General features: G+C 41.2%; 1 protein-coding gene across 3 annotated transcripts in view; it reads right to left on the bottom strand.

Moving 5' to 3' along the window:
• MAP4K5 (mitogen-activated protein kinase kinase kinase kinase 5) overlaps window positions 1-21,106 on the bottom strand; it is a 341,354-nt gene that overhangs the window by 78,765 nt on the left and 241,483 nt on the right. For all 3 annotated transcript variants that reach the window (XM_029598355.1, XM_029598353.1, XM_029598354.1), the window contains 5 exons: window positions 20,619-20,832; window positions 19,736-19,833; window positions 19,334-19,375; window positions 18,715-18,799; window positions 18,555-18,634 (listed from right to left, as the gene is read on the bottom strand). In XM_029598355.1, coding sequence (XP_029454215.1) covers window positions 18,555-18,634; window positions 18,715-18,799; window positions 19,334-19,375; window positions 19,736-19,833; window positions 20,619-20,832 — 519 coding nt within the window. The remainder of the gene's footprint in view (window positions 1-18,554; window positions 18,635-18,714; window positions 18,800-19,333; window positions 19,376-19,735; window positions 19,834-20,618; window positions 20,833-21,106) is intronic.

Genomic DNA, 21,106 nt, shown 5'->3' with positions numbered 1-21,106 from the left:
AAAATGCAACAAGGTCCTGAATTTTATCCCGATTGAAAGCTCTAATTAGCAGGAATTGTTCTCATGTGTTTTCAAAAATACAGTACTGTGTATATCAAGTAGTACTGTAGAAGTGAAAAGCAGTAGTATGTCCACAGCATTTTATACTGTGTTCAAAAAATTTCAGGTTCATAGTACTATTACACTGGTCTACATCAATTTTGCTGACTACAAGATAACAAGTGATCTTTATGTATTTTAGTGTGCTGAATCCAAAAATCACATCCATTTCCTCCAGTCATGTCCGGTTTTTCCGCAAAACGCTGTTTACTCAAACTCTTATAGCAATAACGTAACATTATTTAGATATATAAAAGCTAATAAATAAAATAAACAAATAGATACGCTGAATATGCAGAAAGGCATGCTGAATACACAATTAGTATAACCAATAGGAAGACTGCTTATTAAACAGTTTAAAACTGCTGACGTCTGCATTTTATGGCTATATAAGCATTATGAAAACCAACGGCAGCATTCAAGAGGCTTAGAAGTCGCAGCAAATTTAACTCTTAAATCTGTTTTTGTTGAATGTGTCATCCAACACTCGAATAGTTCGTGGATGGTACCGGAATGATCCTGATATATTCTGTTACATTTGTGGTTGTTTTACAAACCCAAACAAAGGACAAATGTATCTGACTTTGTATGAAAAGCTTATCATGCATATTTCAGAGTGAAGAGCAAGGAGAACGCTTCCACCAAGACCATGGAACATAGATATCAAGGCAGATGGAACACAAACATGATGGCGGACTACTGCTGGTGTTTACAGCGTGACAACCCTGATCATAACTATTCCAGAGCATCCAAAAAGAGAAAATGTCTCCCTAACAATTAAAATTTACACAACTATTGCTCTCTTGGTTAGACGATAGACTTGTTTTTCGTATAAAACAAATATATTAATTGCTATCGCTTCTTCACAACTTATTACCCTTGATATTCGACTTTATAATCTTTAATCAAACATTTCTCATTTGTGAAAAAATTTGACATATTGCATATTTTTTGACTTCATATTTGGAATCAGCACCTTTCATTTGGGTAAAATCAGCAAAAATAATTAGGTCAGCAGAAAACCTTTTTTCAAATGTAGACCTGTGTTATCTGTACAGCATGTCAAGCATTTGGAAAGGTGCTTTAAAAAGCACCAAAACTTTTTTTTTGGGCCCTTCTACTCAATCAGAATTAAGGCTGAGATCTGGTGTTAGGAGCAATTTATTTGCAACTACCACTTTTTTTTTTTTTAAATTGTATTTTTATGGGCCCCTTCCAGCTCAGTCCAGCCATCATGGTATCAGTACTTGGCCAAAGGCCACAAACCTGGCTTTTAAGTTAAGAGGAATAAAGGATTCCTAGCTATTCTAATTGTGCTGTTTTGATGTTAATATTTTAATTGTGCTTGACAAGTCTTTTTTTCTTCTCTGTAGCTTGCCTCAATTAGTAGAAGAGTTAAGCAAGTCTTTGAAACATGCTGTTTCCTTTTCTTAGACAGAATTCCATAGGGCAGGGACCTTTGATCAGTAAAAATGGCCCTGTCCTTAATCCTCAGAAATTCAGGGGACATAAGATCACCTTACACCAGCACAACTTCTTTTACTTCCTGTGATGGCAATTCTACTGCACTTTCTACTACCAACCCTCCCTAATCCTTTCCCCCACTGCAAACATTTCCAAACTTCAACACTACAATTCTAATTCTCTATATTCTCCTCTTCCCCAGTCATTGATCATGGCCTTGATGTTTAATAGTTGTATAACATTTGGGAAATGTCTTGTCTTGACCAGAATAAGATCCACAGAGCAGGGCCACGCTCTTAAGTTTGCTGCATACATCTTAGTGAGAGAGAAAAGTTTAATGGTACTAGTTGTAGCAAAATGGATGTTAACACTTTTGCAGCTAAGAACATAAGCTAGCAAAAAATAGGGTGAAATTAAGAAAACACAAAGGGAAAGGGTTAAGTTTAGCCACTTGTTGTTGCCATTGAGTGAAGACAGACTTCCTCCATCTAGGGTTATGAACTAGCAGATGTGCTGTTTCATTTTGTGCATGTATTAAATAAAATATGCACCTATGCGATCAATTATGTATGTATGCAAGCAATTAAATGTGAATGTAAAAAAACATTGTACTAAATGGGTTTTTATGTACAGTAAATAGTTGCTTATCTGTAACGTGTTCTCTATAGTAGGACGTATCAGCCATACAAGTGGGGTGATGTCATCCAACAGTGTTGAGATGGAAAAGCTCTCTCTGAGCTCAGAAAAAAAAGCATGCATGGATAATTCCTGTGCAGCTGATGCCATGCAAGTCTTTATACATAGCAAGCTAACTTTATAGTAACTCTTGAGATAAGAAGGCTAAGATTGTGTGGCTGATTTGTTCTGCTGTCTGTGAGCAATTTTGTTTTCTCTGTGGGCACAGGACAGATCAGCCACACAAGTGGGGACTCCCAAGCTGAGGATTGCATGAAATTATTTATTATGCTGTTAGTGAACAGTGAAAGACGCAACTCGTATTTATGATAGAGGCTGGAGGGAAGATTTATGGTTTGATTTGGCCTGTGCTCTCTGACACGCCTTCTGGGCTGCTGTTGAGAGTGAGGTTGCTAAAAAAGATAAGGCTGATATCTGTTTCTTTGTACAGAAACACTCGTAGTACTTAGACTGGAGCTTTCTAGATGTGGAAGGTTGCTCCATTGTTGCCACTGATAAGGTAAGTAAAGTTGATCAGTGATCTTTAATAAGCTTCATCCACATTCTCTCACTTTTTTTTCTCCAAAAAGAGTGTCTCCTATACATGGAGCATCAAGTTTTTCATTTATTTAAAAAGATTTATACTCTGCTTCAGTCAAGAAAATGTTCGAAGTGGATTACAAAAAGTTACATAAATGGAACAGAAAAATACAGCAATGAATGAAGATAAAACAACAATATTAAACAATATGACATTTATAAACCAAAAAAATCATGCTGCTAAAGTGACATCTGAGAATCAGACTTCTGTAGTCTCAAAGGCTTGGCAAAACAGGTGGGTCTTCAGCGCTTTCATAAAAACTTTAGGACAGGTTATCATACAAAGTGCTTCTGGCAAGGAGTTCCACCAATGGAGGCCAGCGGCTGAGAAGACACTTTCTTATAATGAGCTGTACTGCTGTCAATGATGGAACTTTCAGAAGGAGTTTATTGGCTGAGTGAAAGGTTCCAGGTGGTTTATATATTTGTTATATGGTGCTGACTTAAAGGTCCATATCACTGTTTAGTAGCTTCTGAATAAAGGTTGCAACTTTATAATATAATGTACCAGTATACTGAAAGCCAGTGAAATGCCCTTAATGTAGGGGTGATGTGACTGCACAATTTGAGCCTGTTAGTAAGTGGCGGCGTTTTGGATTATTGTAATGCAGGGTATCAGGTGATGCAGTAGTAGTCGAAATCATTTAGAATAAGAACTTGAATCAAAAATAGGACTTTTTAAGTAAAGGCTTTAAGCGTCATAGCATGCGCCATTTATAGGATTACTTAACCACAGAGGGGTAGATATTCCAAGCTGGCCATGTAAGGTTAGAACTTATCCAGCTAAGTTATGATGTATATTTAATGGCATGGGAAGTTGCTGAATATACATGCACCTAGCCAAGTAAAACCAACAGGCTAATATTTAGACCTGCTGTATAGTGCATCTAAACTTACATGTATACTTATGCGGCTAACTCTGAATATCGATAAGCTAAATCTATCCCCAATCCACCAGTGCATTGCCTACTTTTTGTGTATGTAAGTGGTGGCCGCTGAAAGTAGGTGCATATTCAGCAGCCACTTCTTTGCCATACAAGTCCCACTTATCCAACTAAATAGCGCTCAATGCGCTTTGAATAACCAGCCCAGAGTTAATCTGAGCCTTCATGGTTAAGGTAGAATTGATACACACGCCAAGATACATAATTCACGTATATCTTCATGGAGTCCCAAAGCTAAGCCAATCTTCTGGCTACAAAGTTATTTCTGATAGAAGATATGTCAGATGCCTCATAAGGTGATTTGATGAGGTGCTTACCACATTCTTCAGTTTTCTGGAGAGAGCAGAGTTGCTTACCTGTAACAGGTGTTCTCACAGGACAGCAGAATGCAGTCCTCAACATGTAGGTGATGTCACTGGACGGAGCCCTATCACGGAAAACTTTTCTGTCAAAGTTTCTAGTACTTTGACTGGCACACTGAGCATGCCCAGCATGTCATAATCCCTGTAGCCACAGGGGTCTCCCGTCAGTCTCGTTTGTAGCAAAAGGTGCGAGCAAAAAAATAAAATAAAACATCTCGGACCCAACTCCGCAGGGTAGTGGGTGGGTTTCGTGAGGACTACATCCTGCTGTCCTGGGAGAACACCTGCTACAGGTAAGCAACTCTGCTTTCTCCCAGGACAAGCAGGATGGTAGTCCTCACATGTGGGTGATTAGAAAGCTACAGGCTGACTCATATTAGTTTGGACCAACAGCGTACAACTTGTGCAACAGGCACAACAACTGGCGTACTGTTGGGAAAAATGAGGCAGCCGGAAAATCACAGCAGATTGGAGGAGGAAGGAGTTGGGATTAAACTGGAAATAAGTTCTTTAAGACAGATTGGCCAAAGGCAGAGTGTCTTGACTTCCTTCCTTGTCCAGACAGTAATGTGCTGCAAATGTGCGAAGAGAGCTTCATGTTGCAGCTTTACAGATCTCAGCAATCGGTACTGACATTGCCATGGCTCTTACTGAATACGCCTTTACTTGTCTCTGGAGAGGAAGGCCTGCTTTTTCACAGCAGAATTTGATACAGTCTGCTAGCCAGTTGGAGAGAGTTTGTTTGCCCACTGCAATTCCTAGTCTGTTTTTGTCAAAAGAAACAAAGAGTTGGGTGGATTTTCTATGGACTGCAGAGCGGTCTAGGTAAAATGCAAGTGCACGTTTACAATCCAAGGTATATAAAACTCTTTCGCCCTGGTGAGAGTGAAGCCTTGAGAAAAAGGTGGGCAAGACTATAGACTGATTCAAGTGGTAGTCAGTAACCACCTTGGGAAGGAATTTAGGGTGAGTACACAGGACCACTCGGTCATGTAGGAACCTGGTATAGGGTGAGTATGTGACAAGTGCTTGTAACTCACTAACCCTTCGGAGCAGATGTAATGGCTACTAGGAAGAGAACTTTCCATGTAAGAAATTTAGCATCGCAGGAGTGCAAAGGCTCAAAAGGGGAGCGCATGAGCCTTGTAAGTACTATGTTTAGGTCCCATTCAGTGACTGGTGGCCCTAGAGGGGGCTTAAGTTGCAGTAGGCCCCTCAAACTGACTCACAAGGATTTGTGCTGTTACCGGGGCATCCCCTATTCCCTTGTGATACGCTGAGATGGCACTCAGGTGTACTCTCTCACCGTTGAAGTCTGGAGACCAGAGTCTGAAAGGTGCCAAAGATATCAGCGGTATCGGGGGATACACATACCGGAGGCCTGTATTCCAGGGGCGAGCAAAGGCATCCACGGCTAACTTGTTTTGTTGCTTGTGCAGGGAGCAGAATCTGTCCACTTTATGATTCAGTTTGGATGCAAAGCGGTCGATTGTTGGTTGACTCTAGCGTTGGAAGATTCTGTCCATTACCACAGGATCCAAAGACCACTCATGGGGATAGAACTGTCGACTGAGGCAATCTGCTAGTACGTTCTGTATGCCTGCTAGATAAGTTGCCCGTAGATGTATTGAGTATGCAAGGGCCCAGGACCAGATTTGTGCAGCCTCTTGGCAGAGAAGATAAGAATCTGTGCCGCCCTGTTTGTTCAGATACCATATTGCAACTGTATTGTCCGTCTGTATGAGAACAGTCTTGTGTGAAAGGCAGTCCTTGAACGCATATAGGGCATAACGTATAGCTCGCTCTAGAAGTTGATCTGAAATGTTGCTTCGAGTTTCGTCCAAGTACCTGAAGTTTGAAGATTGTTCACGTGAGCTCCCCAACCCAAGTTGGAGGAGTCTGAGGTTAAGGTCACTTGTGTAACTGGTTGCTAGAAGGGTAGACCTGTCAGCAAGTTGGCTTGCTTTGTCCACCAGAGACGTGATTGACGTAGGTGGTGGGTTACATGAATCTGGGTTGACAGAGGTTGAGTGGCTTGGATCCACTGAGATTTCAAAGTCCATTAAGTTATTCTCATGGCCAATCTGGCCATAGGAGTGACGTGGACCATGGAAGCCATGTGGCCCAGTAATGTTAGGAATTGATGGGCTGAAGCTGAGTGTCTTGTGTGCAGAGACGAAGCTAGCTTGGAAAGTGTGCCTGCGCGGTCGTTGGGTAGAAAGGCCTTTGCCCACTGTGGTGTCCAAATCTGCTCCAATGAAAGTTAGGAGGTGCGATGGAGTTAGATGGGTATTTTGGTAGTTGATGAGAAATCCCAACGAGTGTAGCAGATTGATAGTGAACTTGAGAGCGTCAAAAGCTCCTTGCTTGGATTGACTCTTAATGAGCCAGTTGTCCAGGTAAGGAAAGACGTGTATGCTTTTCTTGCATAGATGGGCCGCAGCAACCTCTAGGCACTTTGTAAATACACGGGGTGCCGAAGCAAGACCGAAAGGCAGAACCCGGTACTGATAATGTTGATGTCCCACTAGGAAACGCAGGTATTTGCGGTGACGTGGGAATATTGGAATGTGAGCATAAGCGTCTTGAAGTTCCAGAGAACAGAGCCAATCTCTGTTTTGTAGAAGGGGGAAGCATGGTGCCCAAGGACACAATCCTGAATTTTTCTTTCCATAGAAATTTGTTGAGATTGCGGAGGCCACCTGATTTGTTTGGAATGAGAAAATAGCGGGAGTAGAACCCTCTGCCTTGCTGTGCCCGGGGAATGGGTTCCACAGCCCTGGCGCCCAAAAGGGTGGACAGTTCTGACTTTAGAAGGGTTGTGTGATCTTTTTGCATCAATAGTGGATTGGGTGGTGAATCCAGGGGTACCACGAGGAAGTTTAGATGGTATCCCTGGGTTATGATGGACAGAACCCATTGGTCTGTGGTAATGTTGAGCCAGTTTATTATGAAGTAGTGAATTCGACCTCCTACTGGCAAATCTGGATTTGTGGAGCGGCTGCTGTTCTCTGGATAGGTTTCAAAATCCAGAGGCTTGGCCTGTTTGAAGTGGTGGCTGAGGCCTGGATGTTTTGGGCTGTCGAGGATGTGCTCTCTGAGATGGTCTGGTTGGCCTCATGCGAGATGTAGGTGGGTAGTATCTGCGTGGGCGATAAAATGGTTTTCTAGGGTCCCTTCTCGTGGATCTTCTTGCAGAGGAAGGGTCCTCAGTAATAACCGTGGATAATTGCCACAGGGTCTCATTATGGTCTTTTAGTTGAGCCACTGCATCTTGCATCTTGTCTCCGAATAGGTTTTCACCGGTACATGGCAAATCAGCCAGTTTGCCTTGGACTTCAGATCTCAAGTCAGATGCTTTCAGCCAGGCCTACCCTCCTGGCACTAATGCCCGTCGCCGACAAGCAGACTTCAAAGGAGTCGTAAGCAGCACGAACCTCATGCTTCCCAGCCTCAAGGCCTTTCTGTAGTATGGCGTTGAGACTATCTTGCTGTTGTTGGGGAAGAGAGTCGGCTATTCCCTGAACCTGCTTCCAAAGATTCCTTTGATACTGTGTTATGCAAAGTTGGTATGTAGCTATGCGTGACACTAGCATGGAGCCTTGAAACATCTTGCGACCCAAAATGTCAAGGAATTTTTGGTCTTTGCCAGAAGGTGTTGAAGAGTGAGGGCGCAGTCTTCTGGCCTTCTTCTGTGCAGACTCAACTACCATGGACTGATGGGGTAGTTATGGCTTTTGGAATCCGGGAATATGTTGTACCAGATAAGTTGCATCTGATCTCTTATTCACTGGCTGGACAGTACAAGGATGCTCCCAGAGATGATGCTGGAGATCCACTAGCACTTTGTGGACAGGGATAGCCATTCTTTCCGAGCATCAACAAATTGGAGAACTTCCAATATTTTATGGCGTGTGTCCTCCTCTGTAATCAGGTCAAAGGGGATTGTCTCTGACATCTCCCTTACAAAATTAGCAAAGGAGAGGGTCTTCTGGGGGAGATTTTCTCCTTTCTTCCGGAGGAGATGGTTCTGATAAGATATCCTCCGTGGATGTGTCAGTGTCAACATCTTCCCATGCGTCAGAAAGGGTCTCTAGTCGAGATCCTGAGGGAGGAAAGAAGGTTGGTACTGAAGAACGTGCTGGCACCAATGGATCCTTCGATGGCCTTGATGGAAGATGTGGTGGCACCGATTTGGACTTCGGCAGCACCGAAGGCATTGAGGGAAAACATGGGCCTCTCGGTCCCGAGAGTCCTGATGGACCAGGCATCGGTTCCGGCATTGGTGGAATTGGTGTTGAAAGTGGACTGGAGTCCGTGCCTTCGTCTTCTGAGGACCCTGGAATGGGAATTGGGGCTTTGCGGGATGCTTTGGCACTGGTGGCCCAGGTTGTGTCAGAAGGGCATCAATGAGTGTATCCAATCGGGTTAGCAACGGTGCAAATATCGATGGCTCCGGTGTTGGTGTGGGGGCCAGCATAGATGGCTGTAAGTCTCGGAGAGCATTGAGCACTGCTTGGTGGATGAAACCATCCAGTTCCTCCCTGAAAGCTGGTGTAGATATCACAGCTACAGGGGAAGGCAGGCTAGGCGCTACTGGCACCTCCACAGGAACTTGTGGGGGCTCAGTACCCGGCACAGATAATGGTGGGGATTGCCTTGGTTTCTTGGGTGGAGAGGGGGTTAAAGGCTACTCTACCTGTGTCCTCTTCGCAATCTGCTCGATAGCCATCGAGGCCGATGCGGTGTTGGTGCTGGCACCGGGAGTAGACTTGCGTCGGTGCTTCCCTTGGTGCTCGGTCCGCTCTTTCTCCGGCACCAAGGAAGATGATACGGATGCCCTAGATGGAGTCTGTGAGGGCGGTCACCACTGCCCTGGTGCTCCCGGCGAGGTTTGATGACCAGTTTCTTCGATGCTCCTGTCTGTGATGATTGGGTGGACATTGATGGAGTCAGCTTGATTTTAAACAGGGTCTCAATCTTGTCGAGGCGAGCCTGCCTACCCTTCGGAGTCATCTGGGCACAACTTGGGCAGTAAGAAACGTGCTGTGATGAGCTGAGGCACAGCGCACAGACATCATGTGGGTCGTGATCCTCATGGTACGAGGGCACTCTGGATATTTTCAGAAACCTGTTGCCAGATGGCAGAGGTTGAGGCCCAAAAACGGTCGATGGCCTGCGGACACTGAAAAAAGAGGTGGGCAGGAACTGACCGGAGACGGTGATTATTTACTCATCGAGCGATGAAAACAGTATCGAGATGGGAGACCCCTATGAGGGAACTTTTTTTTTTAAAGAAGTTTTTTTTCCGTGAGGAAAATTTTTGAGAGAGAGTTCTCATAGAGCTCCTAACTGTGAAGCAAACCGCAGCGAGGAAAAAAAAAAAAAAGAGACTGAAGGGAGACCCTTGTGGCTACAGGGATTATGGCATGCTGGGCATGCTCAGTGTGCCAGTCAAAAGTTCTAGAAACTTTGACTGAAAGGTTTTCCGTGAAAGGGCTCCATCCAGTGACGTCATCCACATGGGAGGACTAACATCCTGCTTGTTCTGGGAGAATTGGTAGTACAAAGTTTAAAACCTGATGGAAGATCTTGGGTTATATAAGGTAATTTTTAAGGCAGAAATACATGTACTGTATCATGTATAATTTTTATTTATAGTTTTCTCAAATTTTACAACAAAGAATATCCTTTGTACAGAAACGTACGAATTGGCAATAAAATATAACATTTTCCATTAGATGAACAGAAACAAAGGAAAAAAGAAAACCAAGAGAATTGCTAACTTCCAAAACTTAGCAGAGCAAAATAAGAGGGGCAAAGAAAAATATTTTGGGAGAATATGAAGAAAAACAATGTCGACAAGAAATGGCTATCACATAGTTACAACTTGCAGCTAAATAATACAACTGCCTGTTTAGTTTCTAGGTTCTGAGGAAGAGATTACAGGTCTTCTAGTTTCCAAAAAAGCTTTAAGGAAAAAAAACATTCATTTCTGCGCTTAATTTCGCACTTACAAGGATAATGTAAAAAAGAAAAGAAAAACCTAGAGATATAATTTCCTGCCTTAAAGTTAGGTGCCTATCCTTCTAAATTGAGTAATTTGTACAAAGTCAGGAAAAATCCTGACAGATTGACCATAAAACAGAGGAAAGATTTATGAAATGTTTTTGCATTACATTACTCAATTCAGCAGAAGAAATAAAAGAAATTAATAAGGTACAGTGATCGAACACCTCTAACGTAGAATTCGAGAAAATTTGTCAAATTAGGAAACTGAACTTCAGCATTTGAGAAGAAGCAGATATCTTATTAGGAATAAAATAAGTATTAATAGAAGGCATTGACTAATGAGAAGCCTAAGACATTTTGAAAAAATCTCTTTAAAGTTACTAATGGTCTTTCCCCTAGAACTTTGCAAAATTCAAAAATCACAAATTTAAAAGTCTCATTTTCCAAATACTCAATCCATCTAGAAAGAGGTTTGAGATCTTTGATGGTGGGAACATTAAAATCCTGAAGAGATTTAACAGTGTTCAATAGCAGAAACACTTGAGTTAGTTGAGGTTAATTGGTCTTGTAATTCAGATGATTTTTGATGGCAGTTTGGAACAAGGTGGTCAGTTTTAGTATTCAGCATTTTAAAAGATTTCTCAAGATCGGCAACCAAGTCCCAGATGGCTTCCAGTGTCACTACCTCTGGGAGCGAGAGAATAGCGAAAAAAATCACTACTCACAGTAGCCTGGTCTTCCCAGGGTAACCCTGTCGACGGTAGTCTCACCACCAACTCCAAGGCCGGCAAACTGGCTACTGAAAGGGGAGAGGGAACACACTCTACATCCAGACCACTGGTCTCCAGCTGGAAAAATGTCTTCTGCAGTAGGGGTTCCAGGCAAGCAAGCGACCCCTCCACTGGAGACAACACCAACACATCACTGGTATGCAACACTGAGGCGCTTGCTGCAAAAACCGTCTGCGCCGGAGGAGTTTGTAGATCCAGGCTCAAGGACACCTCACTTGCAGGACCATTAGGCTCTCCCTCACCGCATATCACACCAGGTTCCTCAGGTCCTTGTGAAGCTGCAATCGGAATTGCAAATGCGGTGATAACTTGCTGCCCCAAAGAGGAGGCAGAGTCTGGAGGGCAGACCTTCACTTTTCTTTTCCATTTTGGAGGCATTATGCAGAGGAAACAAGTAAAGGCAAGTGGAATCTGAACTGCAGAGCATTGCAACTGCGTCTATGCCACCATCTTGCACCTAGATGTGCATCATGTTCAACTGATGAGTAGCTATTGTGGAACTTAACATAGCTGACTGGAAAATCATCTTTGCTGTTTTATCTAACAAGGCAGAATTCTTGCTACGAAGGGTATTTAGAATGACTTTTAGATCTTGCTGCCTTCTTTAACGCTTATTCCACCATTGATTGGTGGGAAAGTTGGACTTTTTGATGGTCTGGACAAGAATGAAATAACTTTTTAATTGTTAAAGGCACATAAAAAAAATCAGTACACAGGCTAATTATCAGTCACAGAAGAATAAGAGGCTCATGGTATAGTAAAAAAAAATAAAAAATCTAAATTTCTTGACCACTTAAATATAACTAAATTATAAAATAAAAACAGACATAAAATAAATGTAGAAAGTACAAACATCGTAATAATGTAGAGTGCAAATTTTAAATACTTAAATATATTGTTTTCAGTATGCACTTCCATTCAGTAGTTTGAGAACATTTTCTATTTTCAGTGGAAGAGCAGGTGGCAGCATAACAATGCAGTGTTCCACCGTCACCAACAGCTTGAATTGACAGCTTAATCCCAGAGTCTCATTTATAACAGATTTTATAGTTATTTTATTTAAAATTCTTATAAGTCACCTATACAAAGTTCTAGGTGGCATACAAAGGAAACATACACAATCATATATAAAATAAAATATATTTAAAAAATATATTTAAAAAAATTAATGACATCACCACAAAGCCAGCAAAACAACAGTGCCAGCCAGGACCAGCTTAAAGAACTGAAAGTCAGAAAGTGCCTAAGACCTATAGGCTAGCTCAACTAGGTGAGTTTTCAGAAGTTTTTTCAACTCCTTTGTATAGGCTGATAGTTGCAGTGCAACTGGCAATAAGTTCCATACGGTTGGACTTGTGCCGAAAAGGTTCTTTCATGGGTTTCAGCCACTCTCATACACTGGACATATGAAATGTTTAAAAGACCTCAAAAGCTCCATCTGGATTGTATAGGTGAAGCATGGAGGTAGCCCATGAAAAAGGATATTCAAAGTACAGTATTCTGAGGTAAAAATATGGTGCCAACCAGAAAACTTTGCAAAAACAGACACTTGGAACCCATATGGCATTAGGCCTATTGTAATGCATGCTGATTGTGGCTTGGTCCTCAGAAAGCCATGAATAAACTATTTCAGTTACAATATAGTAAACCTCTCATACCAAAACCGCCAGCTCTATGAAAAGGCAACACTGCAAATATTACACCAGGCAGTAAAACACCAATATACCTCCTATTAGGAAAATGTAACAAGACAAGCTGCTATAGATCATTAGAGAGAAACCATGAACTAGAATATCTCACCAGTTACATATACCGACCCTCACCAAATACAGAATATAAAGTGACCATAAATTATAAACAAAAACTGAATTGGAAACAAGCCAGACTTAGTATGCAGTGCAACAATGGAAAAAACAAAGCACCTTTCTCATAAAGCAAACAAAATCAAGAATTACTGCATTTCTGTGAATGGAAACCCCCCCCCCCCTCTAACCACATGCAGTATATGAAGAGATCTCAATTTTAATTGCTACAGAGGCATGAAACCTGGGTATAATTTTGGATTTCAGATTCTCTTAAAGCACTAATAAAAAAATGTCTCCAAAGTGACTTTATAAATTGAAAATGCTGAGATCTTTGAAATTCATACTTTCTCAAGATCTTTTTAGAATGTGGGTGGGTTGTATGTGTGTCTGTGAGAGCATGGATATGGAGGTGTATGTCTGTATGGGTGGATGAGTGTGAATGTGTATATATGACCGAGCAGATAGTTTGTCTGCTCTTTCTCCCCACTAATTCACAACAATTGCAAGATGATTGGAAATCAAAAATTCACAGGTATGGAGAGCAGGGGATTTTTTGTCTTAAGTTTATTTATGGTCTGTTATTTGATGAGTCTGCTGGTTTGAAATATTTTTTTGGTGTTTCGTTAGTTTTTAACAATTGTGTTTTTAACTCTTGAATATTATTATTCCATTCCTCATCAGTTTTGAATTATTTTTAATCAGTATAGGTTTACTATTATGATTGACTTATATTCTGCAAATTTAGCACTAATTTAATACTGTGTGTCCAGCTTTCAAGGATTTTAAACTTTTTTTAAAAAGCAACATGGGAAAAATTCCATTGTCAGAGCAGGATATATAAAAGTGAATATCAGCATACACAAAATAAGTTATGCTCAATGATTTCAATATACTTTCCAGAAGGTGTAAATAAATATTAAGATCTGTTTCTCCAAGGAAATTATCACCTGTGCATGGTTCATCAACCAGTTTTTCATGAACATCTTCATGGAGACTTGAAGCACGAACCCATGCTCCAAAAACTATTGCAGACATCATAAGCTGATAAAATTAAATGCCTTCCACATTATTCTACTTCTTGCATTACAGATGTGAAATAATCAATCTGAAGAAGGTGCCTTGTCTCCCAGCTTTTATAAGAAATTACACATATATTGTACCATATGTAACAGATCAGCTAACATCTTAGATGTTAACATAGCTGACTGGAAAATCTTTTTTGCCACATTATCCAGTAACTTGGCATCTTTTTTATTTTTCACATCATTTTCTACCCACACCAGCCACTAAAAGTGGTTCAGGGTGGTTAATTTTTCCAGAGGGGCGCTAGAATGTGTCTTAGAATGATTGTATTTTTCAAAGCTGATTCCATTATTATAGGTAGCAGTTGCACCTTTTGATGACCAGAACAATGTTGAACTCTATTTGAGATCTAATTTCCTTGCTACAGAAGTGTACTGCCACCTTGTTTGGAACTCCTACAGTGCTCTGAACTGGAACAGATACTACTTGCTTTGGGGTTTGAATATATTTTAGTATTGCAAATATTTATTCTCTTCCTGCATAGTGAATGTAATTGTTTTGGCCATTTTTTGAAAGAAAGCAAGGTATGACATACTTGGGTAGAGATGCACTTCTGGGAGGCTGTGGAGATGGGCCAGATGTAAGACTGGTAGTCTTTGTCACCATCAAAATGGTATGACAAAGAACTATATGATGATTGTGATCCTTCTTGCGAATCAGATACTACTATTGGAGGATCTTCTGAGGTTATCTTATGCTCAGAGGAAGGTGAACAATAAGACTTAAGACTTGTTTGTATGGATATGGTAGAACAACAGACAACTTCCAACTTAGGGGCCATGGACTCCAAAATGGGAAACATTTGCTTTAGATGTGAAGGGAATGGAAGAGAACCTGGTACATGAATAAAATATTTTTTGATTAAGTCACATTTTCCTCACAAAAGCATGATGCTCCTTTTTAGGTGGAAGAGCTATCTGATTCTTGATCTAAAATAAGCATATGTTGTTTTGCAGGGGTAGACCTAGAATGAATTGCCTTGTCACTTTGGTGCCAACATGTATGTCTTAGCATAGAGAAGCTGCTGGCGCCAACAAGGATGTAGTGCCTCTACTTGCTGATGGCACCAGTGAAATATTCTGCATCAAAGACACAATTTTATAGACTGGTGGTGTCTGTGATAAAAAGGTCTTGCCTTGACTCCTATACACTTTATCGCTAAAGGGTGCAATTTACTTCCCTCTTTGCTGGAGTGGGAATGGCGGGAATAGCATGTGTGCAGAGACTTTTCTGAATCACAATGCCTAGCAAGAGAGGAATCTGCCTTTATTGATTTAGGCAATAGTCCCTAAGCTGGTGATTTCCTCTTCACTACCGAGATGGCAACTTGAGGTGAATCCACAAAGTCTCAGCATGTAGTTTCTGGATTTTCTGGTCCTGGGGAACATATGAGCACAGGCAGGTCATCTAGGTAAATCATGGGTAGGGTCTAGGCACCTATGCTGGTCTGATAATGACATCTTGTAGGAGCAACAAGGGCATCTTTTGTGTGTGTCTGCCACTGAGAAAAATGTCAGTGCTAGGTTGAACTCAATTTTGAACAAATATTAGACAACTTATTTTTTTGGGGGGGTGGGGGGTAAAGACCTGCAAAAATAAATAAATAAATAAATCTCTAGCAAAGGAAAGAATAAAATCACCAAAGGCCAAAAGTCCAATGAATGGCTTTTAAGAGAGAGCAAAATGCCTGTGCATGCTCAGAAAAACCTTTTCCATTTTTTCTGAGCTCTGACAGGGCAATGCAGAAGGATGTGTTCAGTCAAACACACCGTTTTACCAGCATTTCAACGCACATTTTCTGCATGCAAAAACTACTGTCGATGCAGGAAGGAGTTTTGTGAGCAGAAAGTGTGTATTAAAAACTATGAGAACTGCTAAGCACACTAGCACAGAAATCCCATGCAAATGAAGGCATTAAGCAGTACTCCTCAATGCTGAGAGTGCACCAGCCCTAACTCAGGTTTTCTTGACGCTGGAAACTTTATTCCTGCTTAGAGGTGGAGTAATGTTTCCAGCACTGCTGTGCTAGCACAAAAAATCAGGGACATGTGAAAAGAATAGAAGTTTTTGTTGTTGGCCAGATAGCCAGATAAGTCTATAAATAGATGCCTAAGGAGCAGCGGCTAATTGCAATCAGATAGCCACATAAATCTGTACTTATCTGGCTAAGTGGCAGTAGCAGTTGCCTTTCTACTTAGCTGGATAAGTTTGGATTTATCCAGCTATCTGGCCATTGTTAGCTGCACCACTTGCTAGATAAGTATGGACTATCCGGCCATCAGGAAAAGTTTTTTTTTTTTACCTGCGATTTCACAACCCCCTCTTCCCGAGTTAAAATGTGTGTTCAGTCTCTGATGAATGCATATTTTATAGTCTATGCACTTTTTTTTTTAAACTCCTGATGCATTTGCATAATATTAGCTTACTGCATCGGAAGTTAAAAATGTTATTTTGTGAATTAAAACTGAGCTGAAATTCAGTGCAATTTTTTTTTTTTTAACGTGTAGATTATTGCATCGGCCTGTGAGAGAATTTTTCCATCTTGATGTCGTCACTCTACTTGTGTGGCTGATTACTGCACTGCTTGCAGGACACTGAGCCTGGAAAGTTCTTAAAAGGTGATAGGTTACATGATGCATCAGTATCACTCCGTTAAAAAGTGCTGACGTTTGGATAACTGGCTCATTTTTCACCAAAATACTCCTTTTCTTAAAGTCTTTTTTTCATGAAAAACTACAGATTACTAGTATTGGAAGATGAAATTATTCTTTTATTCACTAAACAGATTTAAAATCAGTAGCACCAATACAAGCTTCCCCCCAACTTGTTTTCTACAGAGTGATTTCCAGTTATTTCAGTATTTACCGTATTTTTCGCTCCATAAGACGCACCTGACCATAAGACGCACCTAGGATTCAGAGGGGGAAATTTAAAAAAAAAAAAATTGTGCTAAACCGGCTCTGCGTCTGGGCGTCTTATGGAGCAAATTAGGGGAGTGCATAGTTTTTTTTTTCTCCCCATTTTGTTTTCGGGTCTGGGGAGGGCCATTTCGGTCCACTCCCCAGATCAGAAATTTTTTCTTTCTGTGGGAACCCCCAAAAACCCCCCCCCATCCCAACCCTTTAAATTAACAACCTCCACCCCCCTGACCCCCCCAAGACCTGCCGAATTAATTTCCTGCAACCCCCCACCCTCCTGACCCCCCCAAGACCTGCCGAATTAATTTCCTGCAACCCCCCACCCTCCTGACCCCCCCAAGACCTGCCAAACGTCCCTGGTGGTCCAGCGGGGGTCCAGGAGCGGTCCGGGAACGATCTCCTGGGCGTGAGCCGTCGGCTGCCAGTAAACAAAATGGCGCAGACGGCCCTATGCCCTCACTATGTCACTGAGACCGACCGCTGCTATTGGTCGGTCTCAGTGACATAGTGAGGGCATAGGGCCGTCGGCGCCATTTTGTTTACTGGCAGCCGACGGCCCTATGCCCTCACTATGTCACTGAGACCGACCAATAGCAGCGGTCGGTCTCAGTGACATAGTGAGGGCATAGGGCCGTCGGCGCCATTTTGTTTACTGGCAGCCGACGGCCCTATGCCCTCACTATGTCACTGAGACCGACCAATAGCAGCGGTCGGTCTCAGTGACATAGTGAGGGCATAGGGCCGTCGGCGCCATTTTGTTTACTGGCAGCCGACGGCCCACACCCAGGAGATCATTCCCGGACCCCCGCTGGACCACCAGGGACGTTTGGCAGGTCTTGGGGGGGGGTCAGGAGGGTGGGGGGTTGCAGGAAATTAATTTGTCAGGTCTTGGGGGGGAGGGGGTTGTAGGAAATTAAGTCGGCAGGTCTTGGGGGAGTCGGGGGGGTGTTTGTTAGATTTTTGTTTGGTTTTTTTTTTATATTCGCTCCATAAGACGCACATACATTTTCCCCCCACCTTTGGGGGAAAAAAAGTGCGTCTTATGGAGCGAAAAATACGGTATATTTTCTCCTCTATCAATGCTGACAAGTAGAGCAACAGCTGTGATGCTGGAATTGCATGCTGTGGACATCTGTACCCACTGAGGGGTGGTGCAAGAGCATTTGGCACCCTAGGCGAACCTTTGGTCATATATCCCCCTTCCCCAATTTACCTACTGGCAGCAGCTACAGCAGAACACTCCCTCCTACAGGTGGCAGTGGCTCTAGCAGTGTTCCCTTCTTTGGTATTGGCTCTAGCATAGTAGCCCTTTGGGTCTTGTACTAGCGGGATTTTGCAGGACCCAAAATTTTGGCCCTCTAGGCGACTGCCTAGTTTGCCTAATGGAAGCACCGGCCCAGAGTCCACGGCTAATCAGATGGAATCACAAAGACAACTGAAAGGCTATCAATTTTTAATGAGTCATTACTAAGCTTGTGCCAAGAAGGTGACCCGAAGGGAGAGGATCTATCTACTCCTTGTGCCAACACATTCTATTCAAGAAAATCTTTCCACACACAGGGTGGCTAGATCAGATTCTTCAAGGTCAAGCAAATTAAATCCTCATGGTAACCAAAATTTACAAACGGTTGTATTCTTATTTAAATTAGTCTTATCTGCTAATGTATTTCAGGAATATTCATTGGTATACAATGAAAAGCAGATCTGAGAACAGAGCTGGACATCTCTACTTTAAAGTATGAGATTAGGCTGTTTCTTTCAGTCCAGAAAACAAACGAAGATAAGCTATACTTCACATTACCTGTTCCATTGTAGCTTCATGAAGTTCATTCAGATTCAGTGTATAAATACCATCTTCTGTTCCAAAGATTATGTACTGATCTAAAATATTCAGGAAACTAAAATTATGTTTCAAAATCATATTTAAATGCAGACTAACTAAAGACCAAATGGAAAATGACCTTTAGTGTCCGGATGTATCCATGAGGTGGCACAGTTTATCTTCAATGGACAGCCATCAAATACTTTGGAAAAACATGCCCCCATCTAAAAAAAAAATAAATCTAGGTTAGAATAAAGACATTTAAATATAACTTCAGAATTTAACTATTAAATTGTATTTTATCAACAATTTTCTCATTCATAAATATTTTCCTCTTGCTCCTACATACAAGATCTTTTACTATTAAATGAACTTTTGGGATGAGTCTGCCCTGTACAAATATTTAATTTGGAAGATGTGGAATATAAATATTTAATTTGGAAGATGTGGAATATAAATATTTTGAATATACACATACTAATTTGCTTCTAGCCAGAAAGTCTGTTTGGACAGCAGGTATCGCCTGTCACATCCATCCCTTTGCATTTGAAACACAGAACCTAAACCCAGCACACCAAAGCAGTTAAGCTAAAATGTTATCCTAATTATGTTTAGGTAAAATATAATGCTAACCACCCTAGCCTCTAATTTGGAGCTTGATGAACACCAAAAAAATATATTCCTTGCTCGACTCAAAATGGACTGAGTTCCTGCAGCTCTGATTAATACCAATCTGCAGATTAATTAAGCACACTTACCAGTACTTTTGGCGTTGGTGGTAAACCATTAATTGCTGGCTTCTGCAAAAGAAAAACTATTTTATTATTTTTCCTGTGAATGTATATACTTTAACCCTAGGATTTCTGTAATAGATAAATACTGAAAAATATAGGACTATGAAATGAACAGAAGTATTAAATATATGCTGAAAAATTGCTTTAAATTCACTGTATGCTTCCATAAACATGCAACTATTTTACCTGGCTAGCCAAACTCCAACTAAGAGTTCAATTTCTCCCATTCTGGGTCTATGGGGAAAAATTTCTTACTAAATCAGGCCATAATGACACAGTCAGATGTTCACACTATGTAATAAACATACAATATTTTGATATTGATTGGTTAATATCACAAATGTTAAGAAAATACAAAATTCCTACAGGATAGTCTTTCTTTTCCTTTTTGCGTGGTAGCTGTGGTACTTGTCTACTTCCTTCTGCATTTTCATCACTGACTTTCAGTGAACTATCGCCATTCCCTTTAAAACAAAAACAAAAAAACCTCTCTTAATTTTTACATTTGTTGTATAGCTTGTGCACACATTTTTTACAAATATTATACTGTTGTATGTTTAAGAAATTCTCATAAAAATCTACACAATATACATCCAGAACCATAGTATCAAGGTGAATCTTTCTAGGTTGGCCATAGCTCCTAATTCAGGAAGAAAAACAACTCTACATCAATGCTCTCCAATGCACACTAACTTCCTTGGTACTGCTGCTGTTACATTAATACTATGCCTTCCTCCTCCTCAATGCCCCATGCTGGGATTGGAGCACAGGACTAGACTCAGGCTGCTTTGTTACTCTCTTAAAAGACCAAATGATATTTGCTCCCTGAAACAATGACGAGTAGTGCAAAACCTCAATACGGTGGGCATGGAGATGGAGAAAATAAATGTCAAATACTGCTGCTTCTTTTCCAAAGGCAACAGATAAAAACAACCCTCTTCTCTACTAGAGATAGCAATGAAAATGTTAATTTGACTCATCTGCTGTAGCTGAACTGAACAGAATTACACTGACTACTAAACTGAGCAAACATGCATTGAAAAGTCCAAAAAAAAAAAATTGGTTGCACAATCCCCACCTTAGAATGACATGTATCACTGAAAGAAAACACTAAATAATATGAACAAACCAAAAATGTGCCAGTTTTACAAGCGAGTGCTAAATGGGGTATTTTTAATCTAGGTTAATTCTTTTCTATGCATGTGTATCACTTTGCTTTCCCACTTGTTTAGTGACAAATTATATTTACCCAAATCACAATATCTAGAAGTGAGCAGTCCTGGGCTGCTGATACTGCCAGTCATGGCAACAAGAGGTGACTCGACTTGCTGGCCACATCCTGGAATACTTTGTCTTCTGTGCACATGTGATGATCTTATCTCCAAATCTTGATTTTGTTTAATGGTGTTGGACTTCTCTTCATATGCAGTGTTGTCTTCGGGACAACTATTTATCCTTATTGGCTGTAGCAAATCATAAAGGCGGCAAGTTTAGTCAATGGAAATGCTGGTAATTTTGTTTTCAAATTTAAAAAAGTGTAATAATATTCTACACACAAAAATGCCTGGTTATTGAAACTGACATTAAAATACAATTCTGGGCTTGGCTTAATAGCTCTAGTTACAGATACCAGGAGGGAGACCCACTCTGAATGAGCATGTTAAGAGCAGCATTCTCTGCTTCTGAAGAGGGATGAAAAGGAAGCACACTTCAACAATGAGATGCATATAATACCAG

Source organism: Rhinatrema bivittatum, chromosome 4 (assembly GCF_901001135.1).
Source record: "Rhinatrema bivittatum chromosome 4, aRhiBiv1.1, whole genome shotgun sequence".
Lineage (NCBI taxonomy): Eukaryota > Metazoa > Chordata > Amphibia > Gymnophiona > Rhinatrematidae > Rhinatrema > Rhinatrema bivittatum.
The sequence above is the reverse complement of the archived record's forward strand: the minus strand, read 5'-3'. Positions and strand labels throughout refer to the sequence as shown.